At 43.3% G+C, this 20154-nt stretch overlaps 1 protein-coding gene across 4 annotated transcripts in view; it reads left to right on the plus strand.

Annotated features, from left to right (window-relative positions):
- Positions 1–19952, plus strand: part of LOC124143780 (TPR and ankyrin repeat-containing protein 1-like) — a 47422-nt gene extending 27470 nt beyond the window's left edge. For all 4 annotated transcript variants that reach the window (XM_048401690.1, XM_048401697.1, XM_048401700.1 and 1 more), the window contains 8 exons: positions 210–1519; positions 2802–2987; positions 3342–3441; positions 5131–5352; positions 6180–6670; positions 7710–7938; positions 13730–16788; positions 17004–19952. In XM_048401690.1, coding sequence (XP_048257647.1) covers positions 210–1519; positions 2802–2987; positions 3342–3441; positions 5131–5352; positions 6180–6670; positions 7710–7938; positions 13730–16788; positions 17004–17606 — 6200 coding nt within the window. In that variant the 3' untranslated portion in view covers positions 17607–19952. The remainder of the gene's footprint in view (positions 1–209; positions 1520–2801; positions 2988–3341; positions 3442–5130; positions 5353–6179; positions 6671–7709; positions 7939–13729; positions 16789–17003) is intronic.
- The last annotated feature ends 202 nt before the right edge of the window (positions 19953–20154 follow it).

A 20154-nucleotide genomic window follows, 5' to 3' on the forward strand; every position in this document is an offset into this window, starting at 1 on the left:
AACCTATCTTTATAACTTCTATTGTTTTCAGTGTCAAATGACAGTTTTTCCCAACCTGAAATGAATTATTAGGTTCTAGGTTATTGATAATTTACAGTTGGCCTTAAGTGATAAAACCCCTTCCATAAGCATAAGAAATCTCTGCTATGACCATGTGTTTATGAATCACTATCAATTAAAGGCATTAACTGTTGTTTTGGATGATTTAGTTTCAGCTGATGAAGATGAAAATGAAAACCCTGAAGATGATGAACAAGCAGATACTCCTGAAGCAGCTGAAGTTCAACCTTCATTTGAGAGACAGGATGAGGAGGAGGATCTAGATCTTGGAGAATATGACCATCTTCATCAAATATTTGTGACAAAGAATCCTGTGTTGTGCACAGAGGTTCACAAGAACTTCTATGAACTCTGTCATGCTTGTGATGAAACTGCAGATCATGTAGAAACTGAAGGCCAGGAGATCCCTTCTAGACTACAAGATATCGAGGATCTAAGTTACCCACTTTTCCTCACGTCTAAGCAACTGTTAATGATGTTGGATGGCTCACTCGGCCAGCCTTACTTCTTTGAAAGGAATGAAGATGGTAGTCTTGGTGTTACTGTGCAAGGATGGGAAGAAGAAGGGGATGTCTTGGGCTTCTCACTCATGGATCAAGACTCCGATGATGAGGATTTTATGGGAATGAACATTGACTATGATATAGATGAGGATGTTCTGCAACAAGGAGCAGCGGCAGGAATAAGACAACGGAAAGTGGATCCAAGAAAGGAAGTCACTTATGAGGTATTTACTTCAACCATTTGGCCAAAGATTCAGAAGAAAGCAAAGTACCACCCATCTCTAATTTGGACTGAAATCATGTCTTTTATCAAGGGATCCTTTGAAGCATTGACTAAAGCAGATGGACATCTCTCAGAGCAGGAGTATATTGAAGTTGGGAGAAAGAAAGCTCCAAATTTTTCAGGAGAGAGGGAAACAATTTATCAATTGTTTAAGAGATATGACCATTACAAAAAGCAACATTTGCTGTTTGATGAGGCAGATCTGGTGTTAGACATTTTCAAACGCTTGAGAATTCTGGAGGAATTACCATGGGTAGTGCACCAACTCTATGTTGATGAAACACAGGATTTCACACAGTCAGAATTAAGTGTCCTCCTTCGAATCACACAGAATCCTAATGACATGTTCTTGACAGGGGACACAGCTCAGGGCATCATGAGAGGCATATCCTTCAGGTTTTGTGATCTCAAATCGCTCTTCTTTCATGCCAAACAATCACTGGTAGCTGGGAATCTGATGCTGCTGAATGAACCCAAGCAAGTATACCAACTGACACACAGCTACAGATCTCATGCTGGGATTCTTGCCCTTGCATCAGCAGTCTTGGACCTGATGGTGGAATTCTTCCCCGAATCATTTGATAAACTGAAAAAAGACCAAGGTCTGCTTGATGGACCTCTGCCATTGCTGATGGAGTCCTGCAGGCCACAGGATCTGGCAATTCTGCTTCAGGTCAGTTTTCTTGTTGTTTGTTACATCATTCAATAGTAACCATCCTCAATTATCCAGGTTATTTCATCTCCATGTGATTATGATTAATATATGAACCCATTCACTACATGGCTTTGTTTACAGTCCAAATGGACCTGTGAAGATCCGGGGTAGATAGTTCTTGCGCAGCCCATGCTTGCCATAAAAGGCGACTAGGCTTGTCGTAAAAGGCGACTAAGGGGATTGGGTGGTCAGGCTCGTTGACATGGTTGATGCATGTCATCGTATCCCAATTGCCTGGATTGATGCTTATGATATCAATCACTGGACTGTCTGGTCCACACTCGATTATTTACAGACCGCAGTCTTATAGCTGGAATATTGCTGAGTGTGGCATTAACAACAAACAAACAATACAGTCCAAATGACAACTAGGATAGACGTCCAGTCCAGTAACATCCATAGGAGGTGTATTCTCTTTGAAGGTACTGATAGGAGGCAGAAAGATGTCACTTCTATGACAAAACTATCATAGTGAATGGGTCCAGGGTATGTATGACAATAGAATGGAGATGTAAAAAATACCAGGATAACTGAGAATGAATACAGAATACATTCCGACTACATTCAAGCAAACAGTGTAAGTTCAGTTACATTTTTGTAGCTACCTTTGACTATCTAACATCCTTCTGTTGACCTGAGCACATAACTCCCATGTTAATCAGTGGTCAGATGAAAAAGTTGACCTCAGACCAACATGGCAAATTGTCAGAGGGTCTGCCGATCATCACCTTCTGGATAAACACAACGACAAATCATCTTGGTTATTATTTATTTTTAATTGTTAAGTAGACAGCTGAACTGATTTGGATGAATTTTTAGCTGAAAAATAATGTGACAAAAGCATTTCTTAATTACAAAACATCAATGTCAGACAATAACCAGTCTTGATTATTTCCTGAAGTAGATTCCATTGGGCTTAAATGCAAAAATGGCAGTGAAAATTACATGAATGGATGATGGAACATCATTGATGACACCAGGTGTTCGCTAATATGGTAGCATCCACCACTCACACGTAAAAAATACTAAAGTGTTTGTTGCCTGACACCTCGCATCAGTACACCTGCCATGCAAAGGCAACCTGACTATATCATAAGCATGTGTTAATGAATCCCTACGATACTAGATGTTCACAGAGCAGCAGGTCTGGTAAAAGTTGAATTTATGTCTGACATATTTTCTCGCAGGCAAGAATATATTTTGCGATCTTGTTATTGGAGAAATATGTCTGGGGTTTCAGGGAAACAACAGAAAAGCTTCCCACATTGAGTTTGGAGCCCACCAGGCCATCCTGGTGGTGAACGATGCAGCCAAGGAGAAGATGCCGGACATGTTGTCTAGGCACAGCATCGTCCTCACAGTCTATGAGTCAAAGGGGCTGGAGTTTGATGACATACTGCTCTACAACTTCTTCACAGATTCACAGGTATTAAATTAAAACCTAATATTGCACCAGCCTCAAGATACTGGTGCACGCTCAAAGCACTAACATTATTACCCCCATCAATGGATACAGTGTGCACTCACTTTTCATTCTCAGCTCCCTTGGGACAACACAACCCCAGCTGCCTTGTAAGGCATCCTCTTCTACTGCCTACATGTGCTTCAGTGTGGGGCAAGACCGAAGTCGTAGAAACAATCAGGCGCAAGGCTGCCAAACATGGTCACCCATCCCACTACTTTCCTTGACCGACTTTGCTTACCTGCACCTGATTTGTGACCTATGCACTGTGCCCAGGACAATGTGCTCCACATCTAATTGCTCATCTCAATGTTGTAGGCCACCAAAGAATGGAGAGTTGTCACCACATTCCTAGAGACACTTGCCAGTCGCCCACAACATGAAGAACAAGCAGAAAACCTTCATATCATAGATGAAGGTAATTACATTTATTAATACATACATCAGGTCAGACTTTTAAGTTCTTCTTTTCAATGGGAATTTCAAGAAGCAAACTGGTTCTTCAAGAAGATATCTAGATATGTTGACATGAAAACTCTTTCAAGGAGGCCAGTCTTATCTTACAGTGTTAAGTAGGTTTGCAGTCAGTAAAATGTAACAAATAGTGATATGCAGATTTATTCCCCTTTACATTTTTAGCTCACCCAACTGAAGGTCAAGTGAGCTTATGTCGTGGCCTTCATTTCCAGAATGATGACTCCTGAATTTGTCCAAGAGGTTTGAATCAGCCATGTTCAAAGTCATGAAATTTGATGCAAGTGTGGTGAGCAGTAGAGCTCAACATATATGTTCCGCTTTGCGATATTTATGATTTTGGACTTGATTTGACATTTGCGCTTACTGAAACATCTTATAGTCATTACTCAGTCAAATGTTCAAATGTAAAGAAATTGTCAGCCTTGCTTGCCAATGGTATAGGGCTGGGATGGGTAACTCGGGTACTCGGGTCGGGTGGTTTCTGGGTAGGACCTGGGTACCTACAGGACTACCCGGACCCGTGGTTAGTCATGTGATATATTGTTTAATGGCAAACATTATCTAGAACTTCCACGGTTACGCTAATAGTGATTAATGTTTGCATTTCTTTCTGACTCTGCTTGCATTCCTTCTGACTTTATATGTTTGAATAGAGATAAAACTTCAGTCAACTTCAGTGTGTAGGACCAGATCGTTTTATACGAGTATTTAAATACATTTTGCCAAACAATTTATAGAAATTTGGTATATGTGCAGTTGGTAGTGGGGCTCAGCACATGTTTTTGTGATATTACACAAAAATAATTTTTGTGATACTTCGACTATGCTCCTAAATTCTCTCAAAGTGCACTCTTGGCTCTGTAATGAGCTGAATGAAGCTGAAGCTTCACATGCTTGTTCGCACCAGTAATGACACACTTAAAATTTGTACAAGAGGTTCAAGAAGATTTCCATATGTTCAAAGCATCTAGGTTGAAAAAAATAATTAATGTACATGCCTCAGCTATTTCTGCTCAAAATATTATGTATTGAACTTAAATTCTGTCAAATGCATTTTTGGCTCCGTGAACATCTTCTCTTCTGAGGAAGGGGCGGTCTAGCATCCTAGTGGGTAAGCGTTTGCTCATCACACCGAAGACCCAGGTTCGATTCCCTACATGGGTATGTGTGAAGCCCATTTCAGGTGTCACTTACAGTGATATTGCTAAGATATTGCTAAAAGCGGTATAAAACCATACTCACTCACTCACTCTTCTGAGCAAGGTGAACTGCTCAGAGGCCGATCTTTGTCTACAAGTCTGCAGCAAATGTTGGTTACAATTTCCAATTCGGAATTGAAAGTTCTCAATTCCTTTCGTGTAGTTAAAACTGATGTTATGGCTTTGCAGAGGTGGCATGTATTCAGTGATAACAGAACCAATAAAAGGGAAGAGGTTTCAAAGCCTAATTTTACATTGAATGCAGTTTTAAAATGTCACTGAAATTAAGTACTTGAAAAGAAATATCAATTTTGAACCAAATAATTTTAGGGTTTTTTTCAAATGTGCCTGCCAAGGACAGTTTGGACTTATAGGTAACATATTTTCATGGAACAGACTACCAGAGTAATGTTTTGGGGGAATTATTCCAGAAATGCTGAGACAGCCAAATCGACCAAGAGCACTGGCATTTGAAGCTAATGAGCACAAAGTTCTCAACTCAGAACTGAAGTATCTGTACACAGCCTTGACTAGAGCACGGGTGAATGTGTGGATCTTTGATGAGGATGAGGAGAAGCGGGCCCCTATGTTTGAATACTTCAAGGCAAGGAAGCTGGTCAGATGTATATCCCAGACAGAGGATGGTAATTCTGGTGAGTTGCGCTGCATAATGTGCACTTATCATTGCATTCATGTCATTGTGTTTACAGAGATGATTATTTAGAGATTGTAGAGACATAGAAGATGAAGTAAATATTTGATTGTTTAAAATATTTGATATGCTCATTTTGTAAAAGTGTCCAATGGTGTATATCAATTCTCTTCAATAGATTAATGAACCTTTGTTTAAGATTAATACAATATGACCTGTCCTACAGATAACATTTAGTCTACATTTGCACATGTCAGTATCTGAAAAGAATGCCAATCAAGATTCTGAAAGAAGTGCTTATAATCTTTTACTGTCATGTTGTTGCACAAGAGACCACCTTCGTGGTCTTGTGGTAGAGAGTCCGCCCGGAGAGCGGAATGTTCAGCGTTCAATCACCCAGGGGTGTCATACCAAAAGACGTTAAAAGATGATACTTGTTATCCTGTCTGGCATTCAAGGGCTAAAACAAGGACTGGTCGGCTCGGAGTCAGTATACTGTGTCTGAGTGGGGTATTCATGTTAATCTGCAGCATGGTATCTCAGTGGGTTAGCACTATAAATCGTTATCAGTCCAGACTAGTACAAGCAGCAACACAAACACACACACGTACATGCACGTCGCAATATAACTGCAATAATCTTGGAAGCGACATTAAACCCCATTTCGACTCACCTCACCTTGCTGCTCAAGACTAACATATGTTATTGTGATTTGAAATCATTGATCAATCAAATAATCAAAATGCTCTGATCTGTGATGAACTGTGTGAGATAAGACCAAACAGTTTAGAGCCTCTTTGAAAGTTATATTGATTCTTCAATTGACAGAGTTTACCAACATGGTGTTTGCAATGAAATCATCCCCTGAGGACTGGGTGAGGAGAGGAGATGAGATGATGAGCCAGACCCTCTATGAGGTGGCTGTTAACTGTTACCGTATGGGTGGGGATGAAAACAAGGAACAGCTCGCAGTTGCCCACTGCCAGGCACAGGGGGCGCTCAAGCTGAAAGACACACCTCGGAAAATGAGGGAGGAGTTTGTGTTTGCTGCACACAAGTTCCTGCACTGTGGGGAAGTCATGAAGGCTGCAACATGTCTGCAGAATGCGCGTGAATTTGAGTTGGCGGCAAAGTTGTTCCAGAAGATGAAGAGGCATCTAGAGGCAGCCAGGCTGTTCCAGAAATCTGGCAAGCATACCGAGGCCAGTGATTGCTATGAGCAGCTTGGCTTGTACAACAGAGCAATAGAGTTGCTGGACAGAGAGGAACTGTACGAACTAGCCATTGACTGCTTGAGGAGGTATCAAGTGAAAGTACAGGTGAAATTTCTTCTTGTCCTAACTTAAAACAGTGCCACCATGTTCAGATCATAAATGGATGGTGTCTTTGCAGGATGTTTTAAAAAGTAATACAACAATAAGGAAGAGAATTTATGGATGTCAACTTCTTTATTATGACATCATGGTGACATCATAATGAAGAAGTTGACATCCATAAATTCTCTTCCTTATGTGTATCACTTCTATTGTAATTGAGTATGGTTTAACGCCGCTTTTAACAATATTCCCGCAATATCACGGCGGGGGACACCAGAAATGTGCTTCACATTGTACCCATGTCAGCAATCGGACCTGGGACTTTGGTGTAACAAGCGAACGCTTTAACCACTAGGCTACCTGACAGCCCATGTAGTGAGTGAGTGAGTGAGTGAGTATGGTTTTACGCCGCTTTTAGCAATATTCCAGCAATATCACGGCGGGGGACACCAGAAATGGGCTTCACACATTGTACCCATGTCGGGAATCGAACCCGGGTCTTCGGCGTGACGAGCGAACGCTTTAACCACTTGGCTACCCGACCACCCCGTATCACTTCTAAATGCCATTCAAAGACTTAATACAACAATGGCAAAGTATAGTACTGAGAAATTGTATAATGCAACCATCATGCTCTTAGTCCCTATAATACCTTTGAAAGTGATTACATTTATTTATTTTAGTATGTCTGGAAGACACAAGAATGGAAAACATATCAAAGATAAAGTTTGAAAAATCAAGTTTCAGATACATCTATATAAAAATAAATGAACATAAAAATACAAAGTCATATCTGTGTGACTTCTCTCATGAAAACATATCTTTTGAAACAAATTCTGAGGTCTTTAAATAGTTAAACATGGCAATCCCCTATGCAATCCCTAAAACTGCTGAAATCAATTTACTTTGTATGAAGAGAACATTTCTAATTGATTATCTCATTTTGTGTGGCATCCAGTAACCTGTAATGAAATGATTGCTTGCTAACTGTGCACTTATGAGGTGGTAACAAAATGTGTTTACTCAAGATATGCATTTGTAGGAGAGGAGAGGAACAGACAGGGGAATGATGAAGGTGCTTGAGAATAACAAGCCAGGAGCTCAGTTTACTCTTGACAACCTCTACTTCAAACTGGTCAAATTCAACCATAAACACAAGAACAAACCCAAGATGTTAGCAGCATTGGACCATCTGCCCCATGATGACCAGTTGGAGTTTCTGGAGAAAAACAAGTATCTCAAGGAAGCTGCTCAGCTCATGTTAAAAGGAGGTTAGTAATATTTCTGAAAGGATTATTAGTAGAGCCTTTTTATGTGGTGTAGGTTGCGATGGGAGAAGCAAGAAGTGTTTGTATGTCTGACAGTGGTCTGGAATATTGGTATTTCAGCAATAGTTGTGTCCCTGGCTGTCACAATATGAACACGCAAGACAACATTATTTAAATTTGAACGAGGGTCAATTCCCTGTATATTGGATGGTAAGAAAAAAAATTGGAAGAAGTTGTAGAATTTTCCTATTCGGAATATTCTATAAGTAATACATTACCGCTGTTATACCGAGGCTGTTGTCTCCCACAACTGCTGCTATAGCGAAATCTACCACAGAGATCTCAATTACCTCATGCAGCATGTGCGTAGCCACCTAGCTGCCATGTGACACCCTTCCCTCTTGTCTCTTGCGAGAGCAAGTGCTCGGGGGACGGACGGGCGGGCAGCAGCCCAGTGGTAACGTATTACTTATAGAATATTCCGAATAGGAAAATTCTACAAATTACATTAAGTAATACGTTACCACTGTTATACCGAGGCTGACTACCACAGTAGGCGGTGGGGAGCACCTACAACCCGAATCCTGACTGCTAGCGTTCCTTCCGACCAGCGGAAGTAAACACCAAGGCGGAAGCACTCGATGCGCATGCACCTAGCTAGGCGTTACCCTATAGGAATACCAAAGCACTGTCAAGCGCATACCGTAAGGCTCAATCGTCATTGCCAAAACGATTGGTGACTCCAAACGGCCCCACTGGATAGGTATTTCATCGCCGCAGCGGATGAGAACACTGTATCCGCGTGAGCTTAATCTTAGATCAGGTTAAACAGTCGAAAAGAGGGAAATTAATTTCATTCAGACCGTATATCCCAGAGCAAGCCTACTTAAAGTATGCATTAGGCGCGTGACCTAATTCCAGTATTTGTAAGCATGCATCACAAGGTTGGGATACACGACAGACAATTAAATACATAATTGTCTAAATTCAAATAAGGACAAAGCACACAAAAAGCCGCCCTCACCTGTGGTGTGAGTGCGCTGGTTTGCGGGACCCCAACTCCTGTACCCACGGCAGTGGGAACATTGGGTCGACCCAGATTGACCACCGTGCAAGGTCTGACGCCTGAGGAGTTCGGAATCGCTTTGGCACACCCCTTAGGTGCCCGCTTGCGCCGCGATCCGCGGGCCAAGACGGTGCACACTCTCCACGACGGCATCAGCGACCTGTTTGAGGTAATGATTGGCAAAAACCGAGTCAGAACGCCAGTAACAACCTCGTAATATTCTGCGAACAGAGATATTCGAGTGTAGGGCAAATGTTGCCGCTAGCGCCCTGATCTCGTGCGGGTTTGACCCCGCTACCGGTAACCCCCGAGACCGGTACGCCAGATTGATGACAGAACGAAGCCACAACGCAATCGAGTTGCGAGTTATGTCAACCGTGCGATTAGGGTTACACGATATGAACAGACGGTCACGCCCTTGTCTACGTTCATTCGAAGCCTTAAGATGATACTTAAGGGCCCTAACCGGACACAGCGCTCTGTCCTCAGTATCAGCAGGATGTAAGATTTCTTTGAGTGATCTTACAGTGAATTCTCTCTCCGTTTGCCCGATTCTCTGATTCTTGGCGACGAAGCCCATGAGCAGGCCCAGGCCGACCGGTCCTTCGTCACCCCTATCGAATCGTACCTTGGCGACATCGAGTGCATGAATTTCGGATACACGTGCCGCCGTGGCAAAGGAGAGGAGAAATGCTGTTTTCCAAGTCACATGCCGGAACGAAACACTATGCAAGGGTTCATACGGAGCTTCCGTAAGTGATTGCAACACTAGGGAAAGCTCCCAGGCCGGTGCCCGAAGGCGGCTCTTCTTAAGATCGTGCTGTTTGAAACCCTTGATAATACCCCGTATCACCGGCTTTTTGGAGAGACTGGCAACCATAGCAACGTCCCGTACCGTAGCAACGGACGAGACATAGTTGGCAATGGAACCCCCGGAGAGTTTCCGGGTCTCTCGCAAGTGAGACATGAAATGAGCAATATCCTGCACAGATACCTTATCTGGCGAATGAATGTGATGTTTACAACACCACTTCGTGAAAATAACCCAACGTGCATTATACACCTTCTGGGTAGAATCACGATGCATACTAAAGTATGCCCGAGACGCCCGGCGAGAAAAACCTTTACTCCTCAGACGCTCGGTGACAACATCCACGCGTGCAGATTGAACTGCCCTGCGTTTGGATGAAGCTGACGGGTGTGAGGGTGGATCAAGAGATCCGGTCTCACAGGCAGTGGAAGGGGCGACTGCGTGACCTGGGTCAGCAAGTCGGGGTACCACGATCTGTTCGGCCACATGGGCGCGATCAGTAACATTCGACAGCGAACTCCTCGGAGCCGGCTTAGAATGTGTGGTATCAACGCTGTCGGCGGGTAAGCATAAGCGTCCAAGCCCGTCCAGTCTAACGCGAGAGCATCGTGATCGATGGCCCTCAGGTCCGGGACTGGTGTTACAAACAACGATGGTTGAACCGCGTTGCGACCTGGTCGACCATCGGACGACACAAACGTTCACACAGCCACTGAAACACTACTGGGTTCAGCATCCACTCTGTGGGGCTCGGATCCTGAGGCCTCGATAGAGCATCGGCCAGTACGTTCCGCACACCTGGGATGTGACGGGCGCGTATCTGGCAAGGGACACTGTCCACCAGAGCGTGAGATCGAGTAGCGAGTGACTGTGGGTTCCCCCCAGTTTGTTCACATAGGACACTACCGTTGTGTTGTCGGTCGCCAGCATGAGCCGGGCGTCGACGAGACGATGCATCCAGTGATTGACTGCGTTGATCACTGCCTTGAACTCAAGACAATTGATGTGAAGACCTAGTTCGTCTACGCACCACAGCCCGGAGCTCACCTCCCCCTCTAGATGGGCGCCCCAGCCCACTAGAGAGGCGTCTGTATACAGGTTCAACGTGGCCCGGCAGGGCCGCATAGAGACTCCTGATAAGACATTGTAAGGGACCGTCCACCACTCCAGATGCGGTCGGGGCCGATCCGGGAGGGCGACGGTCGCACTGTTCACCTCCGTTGCTAACAACTGGATTAAAAACCGTTGCAGTGGGCGGAGTTGGAGACGACCCTGTTCGGTGCAGTCCTGGGCTGATTCAAGTAGCCCTAACAGCTGTTCCCAAAAGTGAACAGTCTGTTGCACCGCTAAGACTTTGGCCATCATCGCCTGAATCTTGTGCCACCGGTCTGGGGGGACAAAGAGGCGATGGGACACCGTGTTGAACCGACCTCCGATGAACAGCAAGTTCTGAGAAGGGGTTAACTCGCTCTTGGGGAGATTGATAATCCACCCCAATTGCTCCAAGAGCCGACGTGCGAAAACGAGATGGCGTGACAGGGTGTCCGTCATTCGATTTGCTACTAGCGAGTCGTCCAGGTACGCAAAGTACTGGACACCCCTCCTGTGGAGGAACCCCACTATGGGGGTGGTTAACCGGGTGAACAGCCAGGGAGCGGACGTGTGAATCATTCTGAGTTCGGCACTGTCCTACTTGGGAAAGAGAAATATCCTGAAGTAAAACCCCGGTGTTATTTCTGGTAGAGCTAACTCCCGTACTGCCCCTTCTCCACCAACCTGCCGATGGCATTGGCGAGGATGGGAAGATCGGTTTCCGAATCGAAACCTGCCAACGGGGCAACGGTGAGTGGCGGATTCGCTTTGAGATCAAGCCGATAGCCGTACTGAATCGTGTTGACCACCCACGGGTCGTCGAACACTTGTTCCCAATTCTCCCAGTAAGTCTGGAGTCTGGCTCCCACTGGGGAAGGAGAGGGGGCCCTGACAGGCTGCGGCAGGCGCAACTGTCCAGGGTCAAGTGACTCGGGTTCGCCTAAGGGCCAACCGAAGTTGGCGCTGTCGGCATACGAACCCCTCCAATGAGAGTCACCTGGAGGGGCCCTTGCCGTCCTTAGACGACTTGGGCTTCCCCCAGTTCCCCGTCTTCCCGCGAAAGGGCAGCTGATTGCCAATACCGGAGCCCTCAGGGCGGGCTACTTCCCAGAGGAAGAAGAACCCGACCCCTTAGACCTACTGGCCGCAGCAGCCTGGGGCGCGCTCCGGTTAGGAGCGGCACCCAGGCGCTTATGCAGGGACCCAACAAGAGCAAGTGTGTGCCGAGAGTCCTCGGCAACGTACTCCAGGGAAGCATTTAAACTGAGCAGGCAGTTGTAAATGCGCTGGTCACGGTCCGTGGGAGAACCTTCGACCAGACTGGCCGCTGCAGCCTAGTAAGTGTCTCCGTGAGACATGGAGTGCCGAGCGAGGGCGTCCAGCTGGTGCAAGGTAGCTTGCGTTACCGTAGCAGCCGGTGGGGCACGGACACCCAACCGCTCAACATGGGCCTCCGCGGTAGGACCAGCCTCGGGAAAGGCAAGGTCATGTACCGGGAATAAACCCTTTCTCCACGACGTCGGAGGCAACGGGAGACCCTGACCGGAGGCCGCCGCGAAGGCGTTCTCCAAGGAAGGCTTGATACCGTGCAACAAGGTTGATGCGGGGAAAGCCGTGTCGGAAGACTCATCGTATACCTCGGAGGAACCCACAGTCATGGATTCCCTGCGGTACCGGCCGGGGCATGTCCTCAAAGAGGTCATAAACCATGGCCACGCGGTCCTTAACCGATAGCGGGAGCAACGGTTCGGGGGAAGGACCGGTGACCACGGGAGCTGCCGCCGTACCGGTGGACCCCGCGTCCGACCCAGCGGCCACCAAAGTGGCCGGGGACGGAACAGCCAGCGGCCTATCCTGAGATAAGGCCGCCAGCTTGGAGTCCACAAGTTATGCAAGTAATGCAGCGACGGAATCCCCGGACAGCCCACGGGCCGCCAAGGGATCCGCCGCAGCTGTGGCGGTGGTACCCGCAAGGGGACCCCGACCGGACGAGCCGGCCACCACAGGGGTGGAAACGGACTGCACATACAGCCGGTAGCGCTCGCTTGCGGCACATCCCGCAGCTCCTGGTTGCGGGGGTAGCAGGGGTGGAGGACGGCGAAACATCCATGTCAGACATTTTGTTTGTACTATGAACAAAGAGCAAAACATGGTTACAACACACGCACCACAAATAGTCACAAACGAGTATTTTCACAAGAAAATAAACGAGCAATGGGAATATAGAACAAACACATATAACATATAGAGGAATAAGTGATGTAAAAACCCCAAGATATACTAGAACAGGGGAACGTAAGACGCAACGTGCATACGAGACACCCCGCAAGTATATAGAAAAAAAGGGCGGGAAAAATATTTCCTTTTGGCGGGAAAAATATTTCCAAGCATAGTTACAGCAAACGCCCCGTAAAAGCACAGTTTATTAGAGAGAATAAACAGTAATAAATATCACCGAATGGTCGGAGAAACAGGAACGCTTGAGCAGTTTATTGTACGTCTTGCTAGAGCAAGCGAAGAGACAAGAGTGAAGGGTGTCACATGGCAGCTAGGTGGCTACGCACGTGCTGCATGAGGTAATTGAGATCTCTGTGGTAGATTTCGCTATAGCAGCGGTTGTGGGAGACAACAGCCTCGGTATAACAGTGGTAACGTATTACTTAATGTAATTAACTGAACAAATCGTTCCTTAAACCTTGTGAATGGCCAAGTCAGACATAGTCATATGTGTAATGTATGTTAGTACAATGCTTTTTTAGTACTATCTCATGATACATACTACACTTTCTTTACAAATCTATTAAAACCCTTATTTGGTTTTGCAGGAAAAAGTTCCCATTCTGAGGTTGCTCAGATGCTGCTGCGACATGGTGCTACCAGAGATGCTCTTCAACACGCTGAACAAGGAACTGATGTGGATGTCCGTGGGAAATGTCATCACAGCTTAGCACTGGAGCTGTATTCAGAGATCAAAGAGAAATGTCAGAGTGAGGACTTCAACGTGGATTCCAGCCAAAGAGAAATTATCAGTCATTTTCAAAAGGCAGCATCTGCATTTGAGGAAACAGAGAATAACAATAGTGCCGGAATGGCTTCTTTCTTTATCGCATTGATACAGAAGAGAATAATAAATGCAAAAAAAGCATTTGCACTCTTTAGGAAAGTCTCACCATTTGCCAATGAAGCAGGCATGGTTGAAGCCCTGAAAATATTTGTTCATTCTGTTTCCAATGGGCAACTTTCAGACTGTCAGTTATTAGTCACTGGTGCAGAGACTTTGCTAAGTATCATCACTACACTTTTGAAACCAGATAGCCGAGAAAAGAGTAGCAGATGCACATTGTACTTGCAGTTCTATGGGCTTCACCAAGATGACAAGGACCCTAATCAACTGATGGCTTATCCAAAACAGAGGCCCCTTTGTGCTGATGTCTTGCCAGGTTTGTTCAGCAAGAAGGAAAAAAGGACTGTTCACCTTGATAAGCAAGACATGTCCCTTAAGATTTCATTGTACCTTGTTGGTATTTTGAAAGAATGGATGAAGATCTGCAGAAATTGGATAGAGAACGATGTGTCCAGGAATAAGCAGTGCAGGTCATTTCAAGAAGGAAGATGTGCAGGAAACAAATCTTGTGACACTACTAAGTGTCACCATCTGCATGAGCCTTTCATCAGAGCAACTGCTCTCAGAGGTTTAAGGGCACTGTTGTTGAGGGTCAGATTAGAACATGTCATACAGTGTGGAGTGAAATCAGTTCAGGACATAGCTTTGAAAGAGCAAACCAGAAAAAAAACCCTTGACAATGAACTTGGTACACTAACAGATGATACTGCAACACGTGCAGCATTTGGGAGGTTGATGCATTTTGTGTTTCCAGAAAGTCATCACTTTAGAAATTTGACAGAAAATAAAGAAGTGATGAGAATCTTCAAGGACACCTTGGACAGTGCGAATTTGAAAAAAGTAATTCATCAAATTGTGAATCAGTGGAGTCAAAACACCTTACAAGTAAAATGTAAGAGTTCAGATTGGTTTGTGAGAGCAATCATTCTGGTCTCATTGTTTAAGATTCAAGATATTGACTTGAAAAAGATGAGCTTCAACATGATGAAACAACTGAGAGACTCGCATCTCCTTGATGAAGAGGCAAGGTATGCTTTTTTTTCATTTGGAAGAAACAATGTGATTATTCACCTTGGAGGTCAGTTCTATAAAGCCTTTGATGCATTGAAAGAAGATCCTGTATCATCAGTGTTTGAATATTCAACGTTTGTCAAAATCCTTGGACATCGTAACAAACCATCACTGTTCCCTGAAATGCCTCTGTTCCTGTTTTGGCATGAATTCTTTATGACTGTTGCTCTTACATCATTTGCAAAGCTCTCTGAGACAGGAAGATTTGTCTTACCAGCAACCTATCTTGCGACCCTACCATTCGTCAATGGAATGTTGCCACAAGGATCAAGATCAATTCAAGGGTCAATCAATTCAGTCAGTAGAGACCAACGAAGCATCAAATTATTTCAAGTTCACCTTCAAAGCTTGGCTGGGGTCCTGTGTGGCAATAGGACAGAAATGAATCTTCTTTCATACATATTTCGCCCAAGAGAAGATTTTGACTACCTTCAAGCAGAAAGATGCCTCATCCTAGGTCTAGTAGTCCTTGCTAATATTGGACTGTTGCAAGCGCCATCAGTGGAAGTGTCATTGATGGAAGCTATCATGAGACTGGAACTCCCAGAAAATGCTCCAGCACGACTTACTAAAGGTCTGGGATCAATAAAGGAATCCAAAGGTATAGCAGACCTTGTGGATATTCTTCAGAGGATGCTGAAAGAAAGGGAAGATGAATATCTACATTTGTGTCGGTGGAAATGGGATCCATATAGAAATGAAGGTATACAGCGCCAGCAGTTGACTTCTTTTGATTTGTTCCCATCAACATTCATTAGCTATTTACAACCTATGTCACCTGCAGTACATGATGAAAGGAAACACAATGCCGCTGGAGTACTGCAGCGCTTCTTCAGGAACCTGACTCTCATTGGACGTGTTGAAATGGGGAATCTGAAACAGAGATGTCAACAGCAAATGTTGAAAGATCAGCATGACCACTCTGAAGATCAAGTTCCGGATGAAAGTAGTGCAAGAAATGAAGAAGAAATTACTATGAGTGCAGAAGAAGCTGAAAGACAAAAGGAAGAATTTGATAAGTTTCTTCAGGATGAACAAGAAGACAAATCAGCTTGGGTTCTGCAGCGCTTCTTCAGGAGGTTAACCTTCACAGGAAGAGTTGAAGGAGGACATGTCAGAGAAAGATGTCAAGAACAAGAACTAAAGGAAATATTTTCTTTCTATGACATTACAGAGCAGCAGTGTGGAGTCTGTTGGGAGTCTTTCAAAACAGAAGAAACTGAAATTGGCAAACCATCAATAGAATCTGATCCAATCCAATCAGAAACAAATTTTGAAACAATAGAGAAAGAAGAAATCACACAGCTGACTGTTTCAGAGAGTCTCATGGATCAGCAGAAGACATCACAGAAACTGCGGGAAGAACATTTATCATCAGTGATTCACAAAGGAAATATGAGGAATTTCCAGTTTTTTAAAGATCTGTATCGGGAATATTTTGTATCCAAAGTGCTTGACATTCAAACGTTCATTGAACAATTGAGAAACCAGAAAATATGCATGGATATGGCAGCTGTTCATCTTGTCCGCTTTGACTATATGATGTCTGTAGTTCAAATGCTATATCAAGGTATTTTTCATGAATACAAGTGGGATCTGGTATATGACCTGAGGTCCAAGCTCATTCCATTATGTTTCTACTACAATAAAGTCTCTGAAGAATTGGAAACAATGAAAAAACAAGCTGTGGTGAGATATAATACAGTTCTGTTTCACATCTATTGTTCTTTATTCTTCCAGATTTCAGCAAGAATTTAAATTTCATGGGTGTTTTTCAAGTGAAGTGTTAGCATACCCTTTTCAGTTCATTTAGCAAAGAGTGTTAATTATGCTTTTGATCTTCATGTCATAATATTAGTGCATTGTGTCATAATTAGATAGCTAAATTGATGTTTCACTTTTAGATTCAACAAGAGCAACAGCCACAGTTGATATCAGGCGACGGCAGTTCCAATCAAGAGATGACAAAAGAAACTCTGGAAGTAGTTGATCATGTGGAGGATAAACTATTGGAAGTTGCTTATGAGGAAGTGAAACCAATAGGACCACCCAGACAGAATAGAGATGATATTGACCAAGGTCATGGTCATAGCAGGGAGCTTGGAAATGACCAGAGAGGTGCAGGATATGTGGGAAGAGGAGTTCCACAACATTATGGAAGAGGTAATGGAGGGTACAGACATGATCATGGAGAACATAGGAGAGATCAATATCATGAGGGCCGTAATGACTACAACCAGGGACAGGATGCACACAGGGGAGGTCGGGGAGGAAATTGGAGAGGTGGTTGGGGGAACAGAGGGCCAAATGAATTCTATGGAAGAGGTTATAATCAACGTGGGGCAGGAGGTTATGGCAGAGGGTACAGAAGAGGTCATGGAAGACCGGGAGGAGGTCCTGCTGGCCAGGCTAGAGGTAGAGGACATCAGTTTCCTAATGCACCACCAAGGCATCAAAGACAACAACAGTTCCAACAGTACCAGCAAAACCGATTTCAGTTTCAGTAAGTTTTAATATGATTCACAATTACTGGGACATGTGGTAAACAGTGAGCTGTTGACTCTGCGATGTAACTGAATAAGCCATTGCTACTGACAACATCTGAACTCTTCAGCCATGTGCGAGTGAAGACATTTGTGTTTCTTGTCGTTAACCAGCTGGGATACCAAAAGCAAAATTGTTTTTTCTCGAGTTGTTGCTTTTTGGGTAGACATAGCAACAGCCAACACATAGATGAATAGTTTTATTTTAATACCATCGAGTCTGTTTGTAAATGGGGATAGTTGTGTTCTTTTAACTTGCAATGTACCAGATAGTGATCATGTAAAGGTCATTGGAAATTGTGTGAATGTGTTTTGACTTGTGACACAACTTATTGTCCCATCCTTTGCCTCATGTGTCATGTTTTCTACATGTCTGATGCCACGTGGCCGTTGATGTTGACACTTTCACGGTTGACTCCAAAGTAATGTGTCTAAACAGCACAAACTTCTGATTCAAATTTAAACATGATCAAGGTATCCATATTGAGATTGACAATTGCCATTTGGTCCATTTGTGTTATTGTGAACATCAGTAAGTACACAATATGATATGGAAATCTGATCCCACAATGATCTTCATTATTATATAGATTTCAGTTCATCTGACAGCTCATACCTTGTTGAAGCTCAGGTTTTGTGCATATGATCTTTGTAAACATGTTCCAGTATGTCAACTAGGACATTGAAAGTCCTTTTTCATTTTTGACTTCCATATTTGGAGGAAGTACCAAGGACTAATGATGTGATATGTGCTAAATATCTCAGGATTGTTTCTTTATCCATCTGCCACATGAAACAACATTAGACTACTACCATGGATAAACCCTTTCAGTTGTGTCACTATATATATATTTATAAAAAATATTTATATAAAATATTAATATAAAGTGTGTGAGTGCGTGCCTGCGTATGTGTGTGTGTGCCTAGATATTTTCTCATTCAACAAAACTGCTGTTCTGGACAGTTTGTTTGGCAGTCAGTATTCCAACACACCGTATTCAATCTAAATCACTTCATTCCAAGTAAAGGACAGAAAACTGTGTGGTCACAAACAAATAATTAACTTCTTAACATGTAAAGTGACAATATCTCCAGGCAATGGGAGACTAGATTCCATATAATGATATATATATAATACTTCAACTAACCCATTGGAACTGTTATAATGTACTTTTTCATTTATCAATGTACCAAACAATTTTGCTTGGGGAAAAATCAGCACTTGGTTGTTTGTAAACATAACTGTCAGGCAGGTGCATATTCAACTCAATGCATGGATGTAGGCTGCCTTGCTGTAGAGCTGTGAGAAAAGTGATATTTCCCATGGATTGAAGATGTGATAGGGAATGCTAGTGTTCAAATCTGCCACAGTACCCAAGATTTTTTTATTGTCCCCCACCACAATAGCTAGGTTGCTCGTGGCTGTGATTGATAATCAAGGTCCTTCAATGAAAGTGATTGTAACTTTGTTATTAAAGTAGTTAGAGGAATAGGATTTTCTATTTCAAACTGTACTGCATTGGACATGAGTGTTTCTAAAAGGGAAGTCATGTTGTGCCGAAAGTCCTCATTCCTTTGTGATTAAAGTTGCTGAAGGCATATCTAATCTTGTCAGTCAGTGATTACTGCTTATGGTTGTATTTGATGTATGAGATAATAGATAATAGATCACAATGTTGACGTGGAAGTGAGACAAGTTTGTTTGTTTTTTGGTGGTTGTTTTTTATTATTAGTAGTAGTAGTAGTTTAAGTAGTATTAGCAGTAGTATTTGTTTTGTTATTATTATTAAAGAGGAATAACAAACATGTTTTGTGGGAAGCCAGTGCCTTGGAAAATTTGAAATAAAATGTTGCTTTTTTATCATTGTATGAATATATACCTTGTCTTGTTAACACCAATTGTGTTTTTGTTAAAACTAATGACACCTGTATGGTACTATATCCTATGTTAAAATAAACAAGGCTTGTTACCATGGTGTCCAGGAGGTAACCATCACTTAGGTGTGCCAATGACTCTTGGTTGGAATCTTCATTGTTTCCCTGTCATCGACATCATTGCTGTGTTCATGAGTTTCACCAAAATGGTTAATTCGTGAGACATCCATCACATGCTTTTAACTGAAGTACTGTTGAAAGATGTTCAACCAAACTCACTCACCTATATATACATACATACATACATACATACATACATATTATTTAACCATTCAATATGGGTCCACATCTTACCTAGGAATGACACTTGATTAATACTATACTTTTGATAGTAGTAGCTCTGAGACAGCCCTGTAAAGGGCTTTGGATTGATAGATGAAGTCACGACATACTGGACATCAATGGCAACAGTGCACAGGTTTTATGTTTGTCTCATAGTGATTGTAAATGTTTTCAATTTGATGATCAGAAAAGTTCAGTGCTGTTATAATTTTGCAATACCTAATGATTGCCTTTTTCTTATCTGTATGTTATTTTTGGAAAAGCTTTGTTTATATATTTGAATGGAAGAACATTT

The sequence above is a fragment of the Haliotis rufescens genome, unplaced genomic scaffold (assembly GCF_023055435.1).
Source record: "Haliotis rufescens isolate VD_foot unplaced genomic scaffold, xgHalRufe1.0.p SCAF_1, whole genome shotgun sequence".
NCBI classification, from domain to species: Eukaryota; Metazoa; Mollusca; class Gastropoda; order Lepetellida; family Haliotidae; genus Haliotis; species Haliotis rufescens.